At 50.7% G+C, this 21,309-nt stretch overlaps 1 protein-coding gene across 1 annotated transcript in view; it reads right to left on the reverse strand.

Annotated features, from left to right (window-relative positions):
* ATAD5 (ATPase family AAA domain containing 5) overlaps positions 1 to 20,121 on the reverse strand; it is a gene marked incomplete at its 5' end in the record, with an annotated part of 38,150 nt that extends 18,029 nt beyond the window's left edge. The window contains 14 exon segments of the mRNA XM_040331811.1: positions 5,528 to 5,703; positions 5,791 to 5,974; positions 8,167 to 8,231; positions 8,473 to 8,566; positions 8,649 to 8,761; positions 10,708 to 10,872; positions 12,034 to 12,184; positions 12,268 to 12,404; positions 12,479 to 12,558; positions 12,649 to 12,745; positions 17,072 to 17,335; positions 17,422 to 17,575; positions 19,651 to 19,808; positions 19,947 to 20,121. Coding sequence (XP_040187745.1) covers positions 5,528 to 5,703; positions 5,791 to 5,974; positions 8,167 to 8,231; positions 8,473 to 8,566; positions 8,649 to 8,761; positions 10,708 to 10,872; positions 12,034 to 12,184; positions 12,268 to 12,404; positions 12,479 to 12,558; positions 12,649 to 12,745; positions 17,072 to 17,335; positions 17,422 to 17,575; positions 19,651 to 19,808; positions 19,947 to 20,121 — 2,013 coding nt within the window.
* Positions 20,122 to 21,309: the final 1,188 nt, after the last annotated feature.

Here is a 21,309-nt window from a genome sequence, read left to right on the forward strand (position 1 = left end):
GAAGCAGAACTAAGTCGGCTGGAGGAACAAGGTGTCATCTCAAAGGTAGAGCACAGCGAGTGGGCATCACCAGTTGTACCGGTAAAGAAATCGAATGGGGACTTGCGCATTTGTGGCGATTTCCGCATGGCACTGAACTCTCAACTGGAAATAGACCAGTATCCCCTACCCAGAGTAGATGACATTTTTGCCTCTCTTACAGGAGGTCAAAAGTTCACCAAGCTTGATCTCAAACAAGCATATTTACAGTTTGAGGTCCATCCTTCTTCCCGCAAGTTTCTGACCATCAACACCCACAAGGGACTGTATCAATATAATCGGATGGTGTTTGGGGTAGCCTCTGCCCCAGCCATTTGGCAACGAAAAATGGACGAGATTTTGGCGGACATTCCTTTCACTCAGTGCCTGCTAGATGACATGCTCATTACAGGACGGACCGACCAGGAACACAAGCAGAATGTGGAGCTTGTGTTGGCGAGACTCCAAGAACAGGGTCTGAAAGTGAACTTAGCAAAATGCCAATTCATGGTGCCTAAATTGGAGTTTTGTGGCCACCTTGTGGATGCAGAAGGTATACACACCACGGAAGCCAAGGTTGATGCTTTAGTCAAAGCTCCAGCCCCAACCAACGTCCAGCAGCTGCGATCATACCTTGGCTTGCTGAACTATTACCACAAATTCCTGCCAGATCTGGCACACACCTTGTTTCCGTTGAACAAGCTTTTGGAGAAACACTCCAGATGGGACTGGTGGGCTGCATGCCAACGTGCTTTTGAAGTTTCTAAGCGGAAGCTGTTTGCGTCACGCATGCTCGTGCACTATGACCTCCAGAAGCCTCTCACCTTGGCTTGTGATGCCTCACCCTATGGTCTGGGGGCGGTACTATCTCACATCTTACCAGATGGGTCAGAAAAACCAGTGGCATTTGCCTCCAGGTCTTTGACAAAAGCAGAAAGCAATTACTCACACATTGACAAAGAGGCTCTTGCGCTGATATGGGCAATTAAGAAGTTTCATCTTTACCTGTATGGTAGGGAATTCACCATACTGACGGACCATAAACCACTCCTTCAGATCTTTAGCCCTGACAAAGGCATCTCCCAGACTACTGCGGCCCGCCTCCAACGCTATGCCCTATTCTTGGGGGCATACAGCTACAAAATTCAGTATCGTGGTCATGATGCCAATGCTAATGCGGACGCTATGTCCCGACTGACAGGGAGGTCCATGGACTCTTCTCCACCGGTCAAGAGTTGTCGTTACACCAGCCTGTCCTTCTTGTCTTCTGGGGAGATAGCAGCCCATACAAACAAGGATACCTTTCTGAAAACAATACTCTCCTGGGTACGGTCCGGTTGGCCTGCAACTGTCACACAGGAGTATGAACCTTATTTCCGTAGGCGTATGGAATTAACTGTGGCTGGCAACTGTGTTTTATGGGGAGACCGAGTGATCATTCCACAGACCCTCCGGAGACACATTCTGGACTTGCTACATACTGGTCATCCCGGGAGCACACGTATGAAACAAAAGGCCAGAGGCTATGTGTGGTGGCCAAACCTAGACTCAGATATCACAACATATGTGAATGCTTGTGCTGGATGTGCACAAACGGCAAGAGACCCTCCTCGAGGGTGCGTCCAGCCCTGGACTTGGCCCACGGTTCCTTGGTTTCGCCTACACTTGGACTTTGCAGGCCCGATCAGAGGACACACCTTCTTGATCATAGTGGACGCCCATTCAAAGTGGCCTGAGGTCATTCCTGTTACTCAGCCAACGACTAAGGCAACGGTTTCCATACTGTTAAATCTCGCTGCTACGTTTGGATACCCCAGAGAAATCGTCACAGACAACGGTGCACAATTCACCAGTCAGGAGTTTCAGCATTTCCTGACTGCCCACAACATCAAGCACAAGTTGACCGCACCTTACCACCCGGCTACAAATGGTCAAGCAGAGCGGTTTGTGCAGACTTTCAAACGCTATTTCAAAGCTACAGTGGCTGCAAGTAAACAACATTCCCTGTCACCCCAGCAGCTGAACTCCTTCCTTTCTGCTTACAGAAACACACCACATGCAACCACTGGGAAAACTCCAGCAGAACTCCTTCTGGGGCGGCAGCCATGGACTGTTTTGGATATGCTCCGCCCTCAAACAGTCCAGGAACATGTACTACAGTCCCAAGACAAGATGGTCAAACACAATGAGCTCCCCCGATTCACAGCCCAACAAAAGGTATGGGCCCGATCTTATGGGGCTTCCAACACCCGTTGGCTTCCTGCTGCATTGCAGAGACCTTGGGACCCAAGATGTACAAGGTCCGCCTGGAAGATGGTTCCATTTGCAGACGTCATGCGGACCAACTGCGTCCTCGTTCTCAACTGCCCGAATCCCTGATCCCGGCTGAACCACCAGTGTCTCAAGGATCTGCTCCCAGTGAATCAGGATGCACAGAGACTGATGATTGTCGGGACTCTGAACTTTTGAACTCGTCTCCAACAGAGCCCTCCAGCTCTGGTCCGGAGGTCTGTTTACCCTCTGAGCTGGGGGATCCCTTCTTGGCCCCGCCGGTACCCATTCCGGCCAGCCCAGTATCCTCCGGTCCCGAATCGCTGGATGCCCGGCCTCAACGATACTGTCGCCCTCCTGACCGGTTTCAGTTGCAAGAGCGGTTACGAGACTTTCGACGGGGCCGACGGAAGTGATCCGATGACATATTAACCCCGCAACGGTTCCTGGAAGCTTGAAGTCCCATAATTCTCCTGTGTTTGGAGGACTGTTATTGGACAGTTATCAGTTCATGTTTTGTGCCTGTTATTGTTTTGTTGTTTTTTTTTTTTGTTTTTTTTTTTAGGGATGGATGGAAGGTGTTATACCTGAAGGGTTCCACATGTACTGGCACTTTAAGGCTGGCCCCACCCAGCAGTGATGACAAGGGTCAAGGGGCATAGTAGCCATCTTAGAGAGACCACATGTAGAAAGCAGAGATAACCTGGAATGTCCTGAGATGCATGTTGCAGTGTACAGCCTGTACTGAATAAACATCCATTGTACCAGACCAGAGTCTTGTGTCCCTCACAACACAGAGGATATAACAGGGGTAGTGAGAACGTGCCGGGACACCTCTTCTCTGAGGATGGGGGTAGTGAGAACGTGCCGGGACACCTCTTCTCTGGGGGTAGTGAGAACGTGCCGGGACACCTCTTCTCTGGGGGTGGGGGTAGTGAGAACGTGCCGGGACACCTCTTCTCTGGGGGTAGTGAGAACGTGCCGGGACACCTCTTCTCTGGGGGTGGGGGTAGTGAGAACGTGCCGGGACACCTCTTCTCTGAGGATGGGGGTAGTGAGAACGTGCCGGGACACCTCTTCTCTGAGGATGGGGGTAGTGAGAACGTGCCGGGACACCTCTTCTCTGGGGGTGGGGGTAGTGAGAACGTGCCGGGACACCTTCTCTGAGGGTGGTGAGAACGTGCCGGGACACATCTTCTCTGAGGATGGGGGTAGAGAGAACGTGCCGGGACACCTCTTCTCTGAGGATGGGGGTAGTGAGAACGTGCCGGGACACCTCTTCTCTGAGGATGGGGGTAGTGAGAACGTGCCGGGACACCTCTTCTCTGAGGGTGGGGGTAGTGAGAACGTCCTGGGACACCTCTTCTCTGGGGGTGGGGGTAGTGAGAACGTGCCGGGACACCTCTTCTCTGAGGATGGGGGTAGTGAGAACGTGCCGGGACACCTCTTCTCTGAGGATGGGGGTAGTGAGAACGTGCCGGGACACCTCTTCTCTGAGGATGGGGGTAGTGAGAACGTGCCGGGACACCTCTTCTCTGGGGGTGGGGGTAGTGAGAACGTGCCGGGACACCTCTTCTCTGGGGGTGGGGGTAGTGAGAACGTGCCGGGACACCTCTTCTCTGGGGATGGGGGTAGAGAGAACGTGCCGGGACACCTCTTCTCTGGGGGTGGGGGTAGAGAGAACGTGCCGGGACACCTCTTCTCTGGGGGTGGGGGTAGAGAGAACGTGCCGGGACACCTCTTCTCTGGGGGTGGGGGTAGTGAGACCGTGCCGGGACACCTCTTCTCTGGGGGTGGGGGTAGTGAGAACGTGCCGGGACACCTCTTCTCTGAGGATGGGGGTAGTGAGAACGTGCCGGGACACCTCTTCTCTGAGGGTGGGGGTAGTGAGAACGTGCCGGGATACCTCTTCTCTGGGGGTGGGGGTAGTGAGAACGTGCCGGGACACCTCTTCTCTGGGGGTGGGGGTAGTAAGAACGTGCCGGGACACCTCTTCTCTGGGGGTGGGGGTAGTGAGAACGTGCCGGGACACCTCTTCTCTGAGGGTGGGGGTAGTGAGAACGTGCCGGGACACCTCTTCTCTGGGGGTGGAGGTAGTGAGAACGTGCCGGGACACCTCTTCTCTGGGGGTGGGGGTAGTGAGAACGTGCCGGGACACCTCTTCTCGGGGGGTGGGGGTAGTGAGAACGTGCCGGGACACCTCTTCTCTGGGGGTGGGGGTAGTGAGAACGTGCCGGGACACCTCTTCTCTGAGGATGGGGGTAGTGAGGACGTGCCGGGACACCTCTTCTCTGGGGGTGGGGGTAGTGAGGACGTGCCGGGACACCTCTCCTCTGGGGGTGGGGGTAGTGAGAACGTGTCGGGACACCTCTTCTCTGAGGGTGGGGGGTAGTGAGGACGTGCCGGGACACCTCTCCTCTGGGGGTGGGGGTAGTGAGAACGTGTCGGGACACCTCTTCTCTGGGGGTGGGGGTAGTGAGAACGTCCTGGGACACCTCTTCTCTGAGGGTGGGGGTAGTGAGAACGTGCTGGGACACCTCTTCTCTGGGGGTGGGGGTAGTGAGAACGTCCTGGGACACCTCTTCTCTGAGGATGGGGGTAGTGAGAACGTGCCGGGACACCTCTTGTCTGGGGGTGAGGGTAGTGAGAACGTGCCGGGACACCTCTTGTCTGGGGGTGGGGGGTAGTGAGAACGTGCCGGGACACCTCTTCTCTGAGGGTGGGGGTAGTGAGAACGTGCCGGGACACCTCTTCTCTGAGGATGGGGGTAGTGAGAACGTGCCGGGACACCTCTTCTCTGGGGGTGGGGGTAGTGAAAACGTCCTGGGACACCTCTTCTCTGAGGATGGGGGTAGTGAGAACGTGCCGGGACACCTCTTGTCTGGGGGTGAGGGTAGTGAGAACGTGCCGGGACACCTCTTGTCTGGGGGTGGGGGTAGTGAGAACGTGCCGGGACACCTCTTCTCTGAGGGTGGGGGTAGTGAGAACGTGCCGGGACACCTCTTCTCTGAGGGTGGGGGTAGTGAGAACGTGCCGGGACACCTCTTCTCTGAGGATGGGGATAGTGAGAACGTGCCGGGACACCTCAACTCTGAGGGTAGTGAGAACGTCCTGGGACACCTCAACTCTGAGGGTGGGGGTAGTGAGAACGTCCTGGGACACCTCTCGTCTGGGGGGGGAGGTGGGCCCTCTACTGGGCGTATTACATTTCCGGGACTCAGATATTCCAATCACTCACCTTCAGAAATGGGAGCAGGCCTTCTGTTGGAGGGATTACATTGCCGAGTCCCATCAGGTTTTCTGCACAGCCGAAGTTACACCCCGGAAGCTCTTTGGGATTTATTTCTGATACAGAATTGGGACATCTTTTCCCAGCATGCTCCTCTGCAGCGGACACCCCCCCATGTTGTAGACCTGGAGTGTGAAGACAGAAATATCAGTTTGTAAACGTTCCTTTAGGGGTGTGCGTGTGTGGGGGGGGTGAGATCTCTCTGTACCCACCAGCTGGAGGAGGCAGCTCCTTGTCCCGCAGTCCTCCCCCTCCGCTACGAGCCCAGAATTGCAGCTGAAGAACGCTCTGTCTGATGTCACATTTGTTGGCGGTTAGAAGTGTCATCAGGTCTTTTGTGTCCATCCTGAGATTCTCAGCCAGACAAAGAACCTGCAGATAACTGGACACATTCACCTGAAACAAAGATGGAGGAATAAGACAGGAGAGAGGAAGGAGGGGGGGGAGAGAGGAAGGAGGGGGGGAGATGGAGGGAGAGAGGAAGAAGGAGGGGTAGAGATGAAGCAGAGACAGCGAGAGAGGAAGAAGGAGGGGGAGAGATGAAGCAGAGACAGCGAGAGAGGAAGAAGGAGGGGGAGAGATGAAGCAGAGACAGCGAGAGAGGAAGAAGGAGGGGGAGAGATGAAGCAGAGACAGCGAGAGAGGAAGAAGGAGGGGGAGAGATGAAGCAGAGACAGCGAGAGAGGAAGAAGGAGGGGGAGAGATGAAGCAGAGACAGCGAGAGAGGAAGAAGGAGGGGGAGAGATGAAGCAGAGACAGCGAGAGAGGAAGAAGGAGGGGGAGAGATGAAGCAGAGACAGCGAGAGAGGAAGAAGTGGGGGAGAGATGAAGCAGAGACAGCGAGAGAGGAAGAAGGAGGGGGAGAGATGAAGCAGAGACAGTGAGAGAGGAAGAAGGAGGGGGAGAGATGAAGCAAAGACAGCGAGAGAGGAAGAGGGGGAGAGATGAAGCAGAGACAGCGAGAGAGGAAGAAGAGGGGTAGACGGGAGAGAGGAAGAAGGAGGGGGAGAGATGAAGCAGAGACAGCGTGAGAGGAAGAAGAGGGGTAGACGGGAGAGAGGAAGAAGAGGGGGAGAGATGAAGCAGAGACAGCGAGAGAGGAAGAAGAGGGGTAGACGGGAGAGAGGAAGAAGGAGGGGGAGAGATGAAGCAGAGACAGCGAGAGAGGAAGAAGGAGGGGGAGAGATGAAGCAGAGACAGCGAGAGAGGAAGAAGGAGGGGGAGAGATGAAGCAGAGACAGCGAGAGAGGAAGAAGGGGGAGAGATGAAGCAAAGACAGCGAGAGAGGAAGAAGGGGGAGAGATGAAGCAGAGACAGGGAGGAAGGAGGGGGAGAGATGAAGCAGAGACAGCGAGAGAGGAAGAAGGAGGGGGAGAGATGAAGCAGAGACAGCGAGAGAGGAAGAAGGAGGGGGAGAGATGAAGCAGAGACAGCGAGAGAGGAAGAAGGAGGGGGAGAGATGAAGCAGAGACAGCGAGAGAGGAAGAAGGAGGGGGAGAGATGAAGCAGAGACAGCGAGAGAGGAAGAAGGAGGGGGAGAGATGAAGCAGAGACAGCGAGAGAGGAAGAAGGAGGGGGAGAGATGAAGCAGAGACAGCGAGAGAGGAAGAAGGAGGGGGAGAGATGAAGCAGAGACAGCGAGAGAGGAAGAAGGAGGGGGAGAGATGAAGCAGAGACAGTGAGAGAGGAAGAAGGAGGGGGAGAGATGAAGCAAAGACAGCGAGAGAGGAAGAGGGGGAGAGATGAAGCAGAGACAGCGAGAGAGGAAGAAGAGGGGTAGACGGGAGAGAGGAAGAAGGAGGGGGAGAGATGAAGCAGAGACAGCGAGAGAGGAAGAAGGAGGGGGAGAGATGAAGCAGAGACAGTGAGAGAGGAAGAAGGAGGGGGAGAGATGAAGCAGAGACAGCGAGAGAGGAAGAAGGAGGGGGAGAGATGAAGCAGAGACAGTGAGAGAGGAAGAAGGAGGGGGAGAGATGAAGCAGAGACAGCGAGAGAGGAAGAAGAGGGGTAGACGGGAGAGAGGAAGAAGGAGGGGGAGAGATGAAGCAGAGACAGCGAGAGAGGAAGAAGAGGGGTAGACGGGAGAGAGGAAGAAGGAGGGGGAGAGATGAAGCAGAGACAGCGAGAGAGGAAGAAGAGGGGTAGACGGGAGAGAGGAAGAAGGAGGGGGAGAGATGAAGCAGAGACAGGGAGAGAAGAAGAAGAGGGGGAGAGATGAAGGGGAGACAGCGAGAGAGGAAGAAGGAGGGGGAGAGATGAAGCAGAGACAGTGAGAGAGGAAGAAGGAGGGGGAGAGATGAAGCAGAGACAGCGAGAGAGGAAGAAGAGGGGTAGACGGGAGAGAGGAAGAAGGAGGGGGAGAGATGAAGCAGAGACAGCGAGAGAGGAAGAAGAGGGGTAGACGGGAGAGAGGAAGAAGGAGGGGGAGAGATGAAGCAGAGACAGCGAGAGAGGAAGAAGAGGGGTAGACGGGAGAGAGGAAGAAGGAGGGGGAGAGATGAAGCAGAGACAGGGAGAGAGGAAGAGGGGGAGACGGCGAGAGAGGAAGGAGACAGAGGACAGGGATGAAGTGTATGTGCGGTTCATACCACGGACGGTGTATTGAAAGTGATATCTTCAAAGAAACCATCGAACATCGTACCGAACATCCCATCTGAAAATTGGAGCACAAGAGTGAAAGACACAGAATGACTTCCAACAGAAACTTCTCATACACAAATATTTATAAAGATTGGAAACAAATCAAAGTGAAGGAAAAATCAGCTAAACACTTGTCACATCAAGAAAGGCTGAATTAGACGGGCGGACTACGTCACACGGGGGCGCACTACGTCACACGGGGGCGCACTACGTCACACGGGGGCGCACTACGTCACACGGGGTATTTAGCTTACCGCTGGTTGTCAGAATGACAGGTCTCTTCGTCGTGCTCATAAAAGTCTTTATTGCACTTAGGAATCCGGAATCATCATCAAATATCACATCAACCTGGAAGAGAGTGCAGACACCTTGTAGCCTGGGCACAGAGAGACACATTGGGGTCTGTACACGACACGGACACACGACTTACCTCCTCGAAGAGAATAAGGGAGGTGGCGCTCTTCCTCTGGGTCTCTTCTGCCCCCTTCTCTGAGATGAAAGGTTTTACCACTTTGTTTTCACAGGTCTTCCCACCGGACACTGCTGGGAAGAAGAAGAATATGGCCCCAGATCACTGACTGCGATTATGAAAAGGAACTTTGAAGCTGTAGATGATGCTAAACATACAATCCAATACCCATTGGCTTCCGCTGCTGTTAAAGTCAGTGGGGTGGATTCAGAAAGCAATTGCGTCTGCGTATCTATAGATACGCAGCGTAATTGCTTAGTTGCGCCGGCGTATCGACTTCTCCTGATTCAGAAAGCTCAATACGCCGACTGCAGCCTAAGATATGACTAGCATAAGGCTCTTATGCCGTCGTATCGTAGGCTGCATTCTTACGCTGGCCGCTAGGTGGCGTTCCCGTTGTGCTCAGTGTAGAGTATGCAAATTGCATACTCACGCCGATTCACAACCGTACGCGCGCCCGGCATTCGCATTTTACGTCGTTTGCGTTCGTCGGTTTCTGCGCAAGGCTGCTCATGCTATTAGCAGGAGCAGCCAATGCCAAGTATACCCGTCGTTCCCGCGTCGCGATTTTTGAAAATGACGTCGTTTGCGTAAGTGAATCGTGAATGGCACTGGACGCCGTTCACGTTGAAGCAAATGACGTCCTTGCGACGTCATTTACCGCAATGCACGCCGGGAAAGTTTCCCTGACGGAGCATGCGCACTACGTTCGGCGTGGGAACGCGCCTAATTTAAATGATCCACGCCCCCTACGGGATCATTTAAATTACGCGCGCTTACGCTGGCCAGTTTTACAGAGCGCCCGCGCAAATTACGGAGCTACTGCTTCGTGAATGAAGCGTAGCGCAAGTAATTTACGGAGGCGTAGCGTTAAAACGGTACGCTGCGCCTCCGTAAGAGTGCGCAGCCCTACCTGAATCTACCCCAGTAAGCCAATGAGGGAGAGAGATCTGTGTCACAGCTTGCTGTGGGGATACTGGGCATAAAGCAGAGACCCTAGAGAATAAATTGGTGGGAGTTTCGATCCTTTATGGCACATGATATCTGAACAGCTGTTTTTCAAAGGCATTTTTGGGGGGGAATGTAAATTTAACGCACAAAAACCCAATTCTTTGGTAAAATATAAAAGATGATATTAGGTCGAGTAAATAGATACCAAACATGTCACGCTTTAAAATGGTGTATGCCCGGGCAACGTTGTCACATGGCGTACATTTTACTATCCATAGGTGATGCTTTAAAAGCCTTTACAGGTTACCACTTTAGATGTACAGAGGAGGTCCTGTCCATTATCTGACGTTGGCGGCGATACTTTTTTATTGGTTAAACCAGATGATGTCTTTTTTCAAACAGACTATATAACTATATAACCTCACATGTGTGGTGCGATCGCCTTTGTACACAAGCACAGGACTGCTTGAAAAATAACTTTATTTTTACACTGTGCCTTTGTTTGTTTTTTGTGTTTTTTTTTTTAAAATCACTTTCATCATTAACCACAGGGAATTTACAGCAATGGGCAGTGACAGGTACTCTTTACTGAGAAATCTGGGGTCTATTAGACCCCGGATCTCTCTTCTGCCCTCAAAAGCTTTGGATCATACCAAGGTCATTTTTTTTTCAAACCACCAAGGGTTTGTTTACTTTCGGCGACAGCGGCAGTGATGAAACGCTTCTGGTTTCTTAGATCATAGAAATGATCAGAGCTAGTCCAGTCTCCAATATGGTCAGTTGGTGGAACCACCGGCTGCACACTTGGGACAGGAGAGTCCAAGAAAGGTACTGGAGACGGTCGGACCTCCCCTCCCGCTGCTTGCAAAAGCAATCCAGTGGCTAATTGGCCACTAGGATTGCTTTTAAAAGAAAGCCGACCACTGGCTGAAAAAAACAAAAAACACACACATACAATACTGGCTACATCCTACAACTACTCAAAGTCCAGTGACGTACATGCACTTTGCTTGAGGACAATGCCAATGCGAGCCCATAACATCTTTGTTCGGGAAGTTAGAATAAATACCTTTGCCAGGGTCTGGTGCCGCCTTCTTCTCCTCAATCTTCTGCTTTGGTGCCGCTTTGAAGAAGTTGGCCAGTGACTTGGGGGCCAGGCCTTTCTTCCCTCCTCTGGGTGACATCGGAGGCTTCCTGGGAGAAGACACCACAGCCTTCGGGGAATGCATCTTTCCTGAAAACGGATAAAGACACCTTTCAATGAAGATGAAGCCCAAGCACTGCGCCCAGTCTTCTACTGGGAGATTTATATACACACACACACACATACTGGGAAGATTGATATACATACAGAAGTCTATTCCTTGGATGTAAAAGACAAAAAATTGATAGAATGTTTTATAACTTGGCAGACCGCCCCAGACTTTGACGGCTGAGAGCAGATCGGGAAACCCTTTGGCAAGATCGCAACGGAAAAAAAAATAAATTAATTAATCGTGCAGCTCTGATATACATACTGGGGAGATTGAGCGGCGCGCCGGGGAAGAGATGCATAGGCGCGCCGGGGAAGAGATGCATAGGCGCGCCGGGGAAGAGATGCATAGGCGCGCCGGGGAAGAGATGCATAGGCGCGCCGGGGAAGAGATGCATAGGCGCGCCGGGGAAGAGATGCATAGGCGCGCCGGGGAAGAGATGCATAGGCACGCCGGGGAAGAGATGCATAGGCACGCCGGGGAAGAGATGCATAGGCGCGCCGGGGAAGAGATGCATAGGCGCGCCGGGGAAGAGATGCATAGGCGCGCCGGGGAAGAGATGCATAGGCGCGCCGGGGAAGAGATGCATAGGCGCGCCGGGGAAGAGATGCATAGGCGCGCCGGGGAAGAGATGCATAGGCGCGCCGGGGAAGAGATGCATAGGCACGCCGGGGAAGAGATGCATAGGCACGCCGGGGAAGAGATGCATAGGCACGCCGGGGAAGAGATGCATAGGCACGCCGGGGAAGAGATGCATAGGCACGCCGGGGAAGAGATGCATAGGCACGCCGGGGAGATGCATAGACACACTGGGGAGATGCATAAACCTACTGGGAGATTCATAGACACGCCGGGGAAGAGATGCATAGACACGCTGGGGAGATTCATAGACACACCGGGGAGATTCATAGACACGCCGGGGAGATTCATAGACACGCCGGGGAGATTCATAGACACGCCGGGGAGATTCATAGACACGCCGGGGAAGAGATTCATAGACACGCCGGGGAAGAGATTCATAGACACGCCGGGGAAGAGATTCATAGACACGCCGGGGAAGAGATTCATAGACACGCCGGGGAAGAGATTCATAAACACGCCGGGGAGATTCATAAACACGCCGGGGAGATTCATAAACCTACTGGGAGATTTGCCCAAGTTGTAGCTGCTGAAGAAGCACGGCTTGTGTGCATTGACGCCCTGCTGGTCCACCTGGTGAGACTGCGTTGCTTCCTTAAGCTGCGCCAGGATCTGCCGCCCGCTGCGCTGACAGGAAGCATTCACCTCAAACACCTGGAGGGAGAAGAAAACGCAAGCATTACATGCTGACCCACGGGGGTGCAGACCCGGCCGAGACTTCATATAAGAGTACAAACCTTAAATCCGAGCTCCTGAGCGCAGGCGTACACCGCGGCCGTCTTCCCCACACCCGGCGGCCCAGTGATGAGCATGGTGTTACACAGGGAGTCTTCATCACTGTCCTCACCATTGAAGTCATCCTGGTCCCAAGTGTCTGAGCAATAGGGAGAGGACGTTAAACAATGAACACATCGGTGGTCTGCTGTGTGTGAGTGTTCCGGATCTTACCACTCTTGTCTTTTTCCGTCTTCTGCATTTGAGTCTTCTTCTCCTCCTTCTCAGCTCGGGTTTTCCAATCCCTAAGCCAGCTAGAAAAAAAAAAAAAAAACGTTACGGCGAGGCCGCGGACCGCACTGCCACGGCTCATGAGACACAAAGGCCCTCCCCCCCGATATTACCTGTGCAACTTCCTGATGGCGACAGAATTTCCAATCAGCTCAGTGGAGCTCTGCGGCTGATATTTCTCCGTCCACAGAACGTCTTCCCACACCGGACCTGAGAGAGAAATCAGAGTTTTCCTGACCATACTTTCCAGGAACTTCAACATTAATTTTTTTTTTTTTTTTTTAGGAGCAGCGATTCTAACAATGCTTAAAAGGGGTTGTAAAGGTAAAAATCCCTAAATATCTTCCTTTCCCTTAGTGCAGTCCTCCTTCACTTACCTCATCCTTCCATTTTTCTTTTAAATGTCCTTATTTCTTCTGAGAAATCCTCACTTCCTGTTCTGTCCAACTGAAGAAATTTAAAGTGGTTGTAAAGCCAACCACACAACTTGCACCTACAGGTAAACCTAGATTAAGGCTTACCTGTAGGTGCAAGAAATATCTCCTACGCCTACACGGTTAACCACTTAAGCCCCGGACCAAAATGCTGCCTAAAGACCCAAGGGGTTTTTACAGTTCGGGACTGCGTCGCTTTAACAGACAATTGCGCGGTCGTGCGCCGTGGCTCCCAAACAAAATTGGCGTCTTTTTTTCCCCACAAATAGAGCTTTCTTTTGGTGGTATTTGATCACCTCTGCGGTTTTTATTTTTTGCGCTATAAACAAAAATAGAGCGACAGTTTTGAAAAAAAATGCAATATTTTTTACTTTTTGCTATAATAAATATCCCCCAAAAACATATAACATTTTTTTCCCCTCAGTTTAGGCAGATACGTATTCTTCTACCTATTTTTGGTAAAAAAAAAAAAAAAAAAAAAAAAAAAAATCGCAATAATCGTTTATCGGTTGGTTTGCGCAAAATTTATAGTGTTTACAAAATAGGGGATAGTTTTTTTGCATTTTTTTTTTTTTTTACTACTAATGGCAGCGATCAGCGATTTTTTTCATGACTGCGACATTATGGCGGACACTTCGGACAATTTTGACACATTTTTGGGACAATTGTCATTTTCACAGCAAAAAATGCATTTAAATTGCATTGTTTATTGTGAAAATGTCAGTTGCAGTTTAGGAGTTAAACACAGGGGGCGCTGTAACATTTAGGGATCACCGTGTATGTGTTTACTAGTGTAGGGGGGAGTGGCTGTAGGAATGACGTCATCGATCGTGTCTTCCCTATAAATAGGATGACGCGATCGATGCGCCGACACAGTGAAGCACGGGGAAGCCGTGTTTACACACGGCTCTCCCCGTTCTTCAGTTCCGGGGAGCGATCGCGACGGAGCGGCTATAAACGAATAGCCGCGCCGTCGTCCCGGATCGCTCCTGAAGCCACGGGGACCGCCGCATGTACCGGGGGGGGGGGGTCCCGATCGGACCCCCGACCCACGTCAAGCAGGGCACGTATATATACGTTGATGTGCCTGCCCTGTGCCATTCTGCTGACGTATATGTACATGAGGCGGTCCTTAAGTGGTTAAAAAGATATAAAAAAAAAAAAAAAAAACGGGCTTCGATGTCTACGGCGCATGCGCACTGAGTGTGCCGTTTTTGTGAATGGTAAATTCGGGCTTAATGCCGAATTTTCACACATGCGCAGGGATCGGCCAGTCCCGCGAGCATGCGTGGGAGTGACGTCATCGCTGCTCCGGCCAATCACAGCACCAGAGCGGCGATAACAGGAAGAAGACATGGCGGCGGAGGGCACGGAGGAGAACTTCGATCTCAGGTAAGTCGATCATAAATGAGCTAGTATGCTATGCATACTAACTCATTATGACTTTCTCTTGCATGGTTTAAAAAATAAATAATATATATATTTATTTATTATTATATAAATTAACCACTTCCCTACCGGCCCATAGTAAAATGACGTCCACAAAGAACTTCTGCCGTTCAGAGTGGACGTCATGTGACGTCCTGGGCTTTCCGGGTGGTTATCTGAATGATGCCTGCAGCTAGAGGCATCATTCAGATATCCTTCTAAACTGCCGGCGATTCTGCACAACGCAAGAACGATCATAGCGGCGGTTCCGCCGCTAGATCGTTCTTACAGGCGGCGGGAGGGGACATCCCCCCCCTCCCGCCGCCATCCGGTGCTTCTCCGGGCTCTCCCGTGCCATCGGGGGCCCGGAGAACGAATCGTCCGGCGCTCGCAGGAAGCATAGAGATGACTGGTGACCAGATGGTCACCAGTCATCTCTATGACCGTCGGAGGACCCGGGCGCGATGTGATGACGTCACGCCCGGGTCCCCGTAAGTAAACAAAGCCGCGATTGCGGCTGCTAAGCAACCACAAGCATGAGATCGGTGAATTTTTTTTCACCGATTTCATGCTTTCCAGCCTGGAGGAGAGATGTGGGGTCTTATTGACCCCGCATCTCTCCATAAAGAGTACCTGTCACACACATTCCTATTACAATGGATGTTTACATTCCTTGTAATATGAATAAAAGTGATAAAAAAAAAAAAAAATTTTTAAAAAAAAGTGTAAAAAAAGAAATAAATATATATATAAAAAAAAAAGAAATAAAAATTAATTTTTTTAACGCCCCTGTCCCCGGTAGCTTGCGCGCAGAAGCGAACGCACACGCAAGTCCCGCCGACATATGTAAACGCCGTTTAAACCACATATGTGAGGTATCGCCGCGTGCGTTAGAGTGCCAGCAACAATTCTAGCACTAGATCTCCTCTGTAAATCTAAACTGGTAACCTGTAAAAAATTTCAAATCGTTGCCTATGGAGATTTTTAAGTACCGAAGTTTGGCGCCATTCCATGAGTGTGCGCAATTTTAAAGCGTGACATGTTAGGTATCTATTTACTCAGTGTAACATCATATTTCATATTTTACAAAAAAATTGGGCTAACTTTACTGTTTTTAAATTTTTTTAATTCATGAAACAATTTTTTTCCCAAAAAAAGGCGTTTGAAAAATTATTGCGCAAATACCGTGCAAGATAAAAGGTTTCAATGACCGTCGTTTTATTCCCTAGGGTGTCTGCTAAAAAAACATATATAATGTTTGGGGGTTCTGCGTAATTTTCTAGCAAAAAAATTATGATTTGTACATGTAGGAGAGAAGTGCCAGAATACGCCTGGTATGGAAGTGTGTATAACTGCCCGGTATGGAAGAGGTTAATGAGGGTTTACTTCCGCTTTAAAAAAGTGTTTTCACATTTTCTTTTTAACATGGAGGTGATCAGGGACACTGCCTGGTGATGGGATGCAACAAAAGAAAACACACACACACACACACACCCAAGACCAGACCATGGTGACACTACTACTCTGGGGTGGTGATCAGAATAGTTTTTTTGTCCCCAAAACACGAACATAACAATATTAACCACTATTATAAGCAACCATTTTTTATGAATGGCATTTATTCAGTGTACTATTGTCATTAGCTGTGATTGGCCCTGTCTGTACCATGTGATCACTGTGACCAATCACAGAGATCAACACAATGAATGGAAGCCATCATGGTGTACAATTCCCATGTGCTCTGCTATGACTGGCAACAGAGATCACGTGGTACCGGCAGCGGCCCAGTGATCGGTCATCGGACACAGTGGGTGACAGATCGCGCCGCAGTGTGGCGATCCTGGGAGGAGGTCATAGGACGTTCACCCAGTATTAGAGAGCTCCCACCCAGTCATCCTATGTCTACAGCAGTGGTTCTCAAACTCCTGTCCTCAGGACCCACTAACAGGCCAGGTTTTATGTATTACCTTGGGAAGATGCAGACTAGAATACTGCAATCTCTGAGCAGCAAATGATATCACCTGCGATGCATTTCAGTTATCTTGCAAACCTGGCCTGTTAGTGGGCCCTGAGGACAGGCGTTGAGACCCTCTGCTCTATAGGTTGGGTGGGCGGCAGTTAAGAAGACCACAGCGTGTTTTGTTAGTACAGCCAAGGAGGCCGATTCAAAACACAATGGCTCTACAGCCCGTGGAAACCATCCTGGTTACTTGTTTTATGGGGAGCAGCAGCTCCACCTCTCTCTGTTTGGTAAATCACCAACAGAGATTCGTCAGACTAAATCTGGTGGCTTCACAAGTGCCGGATAATTCTGGCTGCATTTGGAGGTGATGGCATCTGTAGGCCCCATGTGATCTGGTCAGACTACCTGTCCCAGGGAAGAGGACAGCATTGCTGCGCCATGATTATACTGGCATCAGGGTACCTATACCCATGCTCACTGAGCCAATACAGGGGGATGTAGGTTTTTGATACCAATGATGAGGCACTATTCCCATCACTAATACCCATTACGGGGGCAAAAAAAATCCTTCTATTGACCACAGGCGCCATGTTATTTTTTTTACTCCCCCTGACCACATTCCGCCCCCCCGAAAGTCTGAAGGAAAGTAAACTGGCCCTTTTGATTAAAAAGTGGGGACCCCTACCTCACTAAAATTTGTATCTTAATTACCTTGTGTATCTGGCGCGGCGGTCGCCGCCGCCGCCTCCTCCTCCTCAATGATGATGACATCGGCTTCCTCAGGTGGAGCGTTTCTCCTCAGAGACCCCCTGGACAGACGCTTCTTTCTGGATTTACCAGCTAGCTCCTCCCCCTCAGGCTCCTCCTTAGTAAGGACCCCTTTCCTCTTCTTAGATTTCAGGCCCAGCGAGTCCTTTCCCTTCGGCTTGGCCCCATTCTCCTCTATTGAGGGATTTCTGTCCGGCTGTTGCCCACCTGAGAGGTAGAAAGGAAGATTTCTGGCTTATAGTGTTTAATCCACAATGATACCCCACACTCCCCCATATCGGCAGGGTACACACCAGGTTTATTAGTGTCCTGTAGAGCCAGGTAGTCTTTTTGCTTCTTCAGGAACTGGGTGAAGAAGCGTCTGACTGGGAACTGAGGGTTGTAGCACCGGATCTCCTCCAGGAGGCATTCTCTAATGACTTCTGAGAACGCCGGTCTCCTGCTCACCTACAGGAAAGCAGAACTTTGTTATTGGTATATAAAGTATACGTGTCTCCTCAGACATCACAGGGGTTGTACACCCTCGTGCATCCTATGCATTAAGATGAAAAAAAACTTCTGGCAGTCAACGGCCCCCCAGCCCTCCATAACCCGTTACCCGAGCCCTGGAATGTCCCACGGCACCATTTCTCTGCCCGGAGTTCTTGGCTCTTCATTGGATAGATTCAGAGAAGCGCAGCCATTGGCTCCTGCTGCTATCAATCAAATCCAATGACGCAGGCGTCGGGGGGGGGCAGAGTCCTGTGGTCAGAGGCTATGGACGCCAAATACTGGACACTGACAAGGTAACCCCCCCCCGAAGAGCGCTTCTCCTAGGGGGTTATTTGATGCGGGGAGGAGCTGTCGGGGGACCAAAGAAGACGGCGTTCGGGGAAACTCTGTGCAAAACTAACTGCACGGTGGAGGCAAGTATGACATTTTTAATAACAAACAAGGTAACCTTTAGTGTCACTTTTACCCCTTAGGCTCCGATCATGCTGCTGCAACCTGCGAGACCCCAAGTCACATGACACGTCAAATTCAATGTTTCCCCAAGAGAGCCATCTTTACCGATACTACACGAGCCACTCCGACTTTAGATTCCTGCACTACTTTTGTCGGACTTATGTGAGATTTCAGCCCTTGTTCCGGCTCCTAAATAGCATCCAAGTCGGAAGGATGTCGCAGGGAAAAAGGTTGTATAAATCTGCCATTGCAGCAGTGTGAAAACGAGCTTTGAAGTGTTTGCTAGGGCATATATCCAAGTCTATGCCAGACCCTCTATTAGAGGCTGGTACAGCACACTGAGTAGGTTTTATTTAAAAAAAAAAAAAAAAAAAAAAAAAAAAAGTGCTGTAAATACTGTATTATCATCTCTCTTCAGGCCATTCACGTCACTCGCGGATGCTTTCCAGCTCTGATAGATGTCTTCTGTGGGAGGGGCCGTGATCTCCCTCCGACATCAGAGGGAGATCACACGGCCACTCGTCTCCTCAAAAAAAAAAAAAAAAAAAACCACCCATCGGAGCTGTAAAAAGGCCGCGAGTCACGTGACCGGCCTGAAGAAAGCTGATACAGGCATACCCCCCACTTTTAAGTACACAATGGGACCAGAGCATGTATGTAAAAGGAAAATGTACTTAAAGTGAAACAATTCCTTTTCTCACTTCTAGGGTGTAGTGGGGGGTCAGGAGCTGTAGTGGGGGGGTCAGGAGCTGTAGTGGGGGGGTCAGGAGCACACTGGAACAGGGCGAGGTATGCTCTCGGAGCTTCAGCTCCTTCTACTGTGGCTGCAAAATGTCTGTACAGTACTTGTAAGTCACTTTACATACACTCGCAGGTATGTCCTTACTCACGAGTGTATGTAAAGTGAGTGTACTTAAAGCGGGGTATGCCTGTATACAGTATTTAATGCACTTGTTTTTAAATAAAACCTACAGTGTGCTATGCCAGCCTCTAATGGAGAGGCTGGCAGCGAAAGACAGAGAGGGCGCCGACAAGGAGGAAGTGAGGGGTGAGAGAGGAGAGTAGAGGGAGCAGCAGCCTATCACAGAGGGAGGCACTTTGAGCACAGTGATCAGGGCGGAGCTGCCCTGGTTATTGTGGCCTGATTGGAGAGGCCATACAGGAAGTGGGCTTTGATCCATTCCAAACAACAGAGGTTGACGGAAATGGATGAAGATCTGTTTTCCCATAGAGATGCATTGATGTCCATTTCTCATCCGTCAGTCAACAGGCGAGTGGGGGGAGGGAAAAAAAAAAAAATGAACAAAATGGTCTGCATGGGTGAATGGGGTTTTAGACCAGTAGTCATCAACCCTGTCCTGCAGGGCCCACTAACAGGCCAGGTTTTATGTATTACCTTGGGGAGATGCAGTCTAGAATACTGCAATCACTGAGGAGCAAATGATATCAGCTGTGATGTATTTCAGTTATCCTGCAAACCTGGCCTGTTAGTGGGCCCCACAGGACAAGGTTGATGACCACTGCTTTAGACAACCCGGTCCCTATGATGTCATTTCCTGTTCCCCAAACACACGTACCAGGTCAGGGAACTGTTGGGGAGTGAGAGGTACAGCGCAGGAGGTAAAATCCCCAATGGACATGGTGAACGAGGCGACGTCTGGAAGGTCCACAGAGACCGTCACAAGGTCCTTCAACAAAGGGCAACGAGGCATGGCCAGATCCCACTTCTCACACCCTGTGGATACAGACAGGTACTCTTAGCACAGGACAGAATACAATCAGAGACAGGCACGTCAGAAATAGAACAGGTCTGCATACAAATCACTGTACACCGATCTCCGTCATTCAGGAGAAGCCTTGTGGAGAGACTCACCATCCCTCTGCTGCACATGGAGCACGCTGTGGAAGGACAGGCTGGACAGAGCGTAGGCCTCCCTCAGGGCGGTGGTTTTGGCGATGTGACGCTTTAAGGAATCCGGCAAACCACTCATGAGAAACTGTCTCTTGGCTTTGGACTGCTCCTCATCCTGAGAATTCTCCGAGGCGTCCGAGCTGGAAACACAAACAGGCATATATATATATATATATATATATATATATATATATATATATATATATATATATAAAATTTGGAGTGACGGTGAGGAGTCTCTATAGACCATCAACTCTGTCCTCAGGGCCCACTAACAGGCCAGGTTTTATGTATTACCTTGGGGGGAGATTCAGACTAGAATACTGCAATCACTGACCAGCAAATTATATCACCCGTCATGTATTTTTTATTTTATTTTTTTTAACAGGAGATGTAACCTGCAATGTATTCCAGTTATCTTGCAACCCTGGCCTGTTAGTGGGCCCTGTGGACAGGAGTTGATGACCACTGCTATAGACAATACTATAACCATTACCACTAACAGCAAACAAATGCAAAAATGGTAATGAGAATAAAAGGATTGTAAAACTTTTTTTTTTTTTTAATTAAAATAATAAACATGTTATTGGTTGTTATTGGCTACGGGTTCACCCATTACACACATAAGGCCCCATTCACACGAGGCGGACTCCGTTCCTACGGATTAGTCCGCTGAGCCGACGGATGACAAGCTCCTCTCTGCTCACTGACCTCTGGCCACATACTGTACTGCATACATAAGTAGGAACAACGATCTGTCTCCTCTCCCCCGACAGAACCGGGATTTATGTGTTTACACACGCAGATCCCGGTTCTCGGTCTGTCACGATCGCGGGTGCCCAGCAGGCCTTGGCGCCCGTTGGGCACGCGCATCAGCTTCCGGGGACACCTGGTGGCGTGCGCGCACACGCTGTCTGAGTCGTCTTTAAAGAGCCGACGTACAGCTACGACGGCTCGCGCAGGGGAGCCAACCTGCGGCGGTCTATTTTTAGACTGTACCTTTACATTTTTTTATCACTTTCATGGTTCTCACAAGGAATGGAAACATCCCTCGTCATGACAACAGGCAGTGACAGGTCCTCTTTACTGAGATTACCAGACCCCAGAGGTCTCCTCTGCCCAAGACCGATAGGATCCAATGCTTTTTACAAAACGGCGAACACGGCAGGGACAAAATGCACGTCGCTTCCGGTTTCTTAGACCATAGAGATGGCTCTGGCCCCCAATCAGCTCTGTGGTCAGGAATCATCCCAGTATAATCAGTGAAAGTAGGTGGGGGGGGGGGGGGGATGTAGTAGTAGGTGGTCACCTGGTGATAGGTGGT

Source organism: Rana temporaria, chromosome 12 (assembly GCF_905171775.1).
Source record: "Rana temporaria chromosome 12, aRanTem1.1, whole genome shotgun sequence".
NCBI lineage: Eukaryota > Metazoa > Chordata > Amphibia > Anura > Ranidae > Rana > Rana temporaria.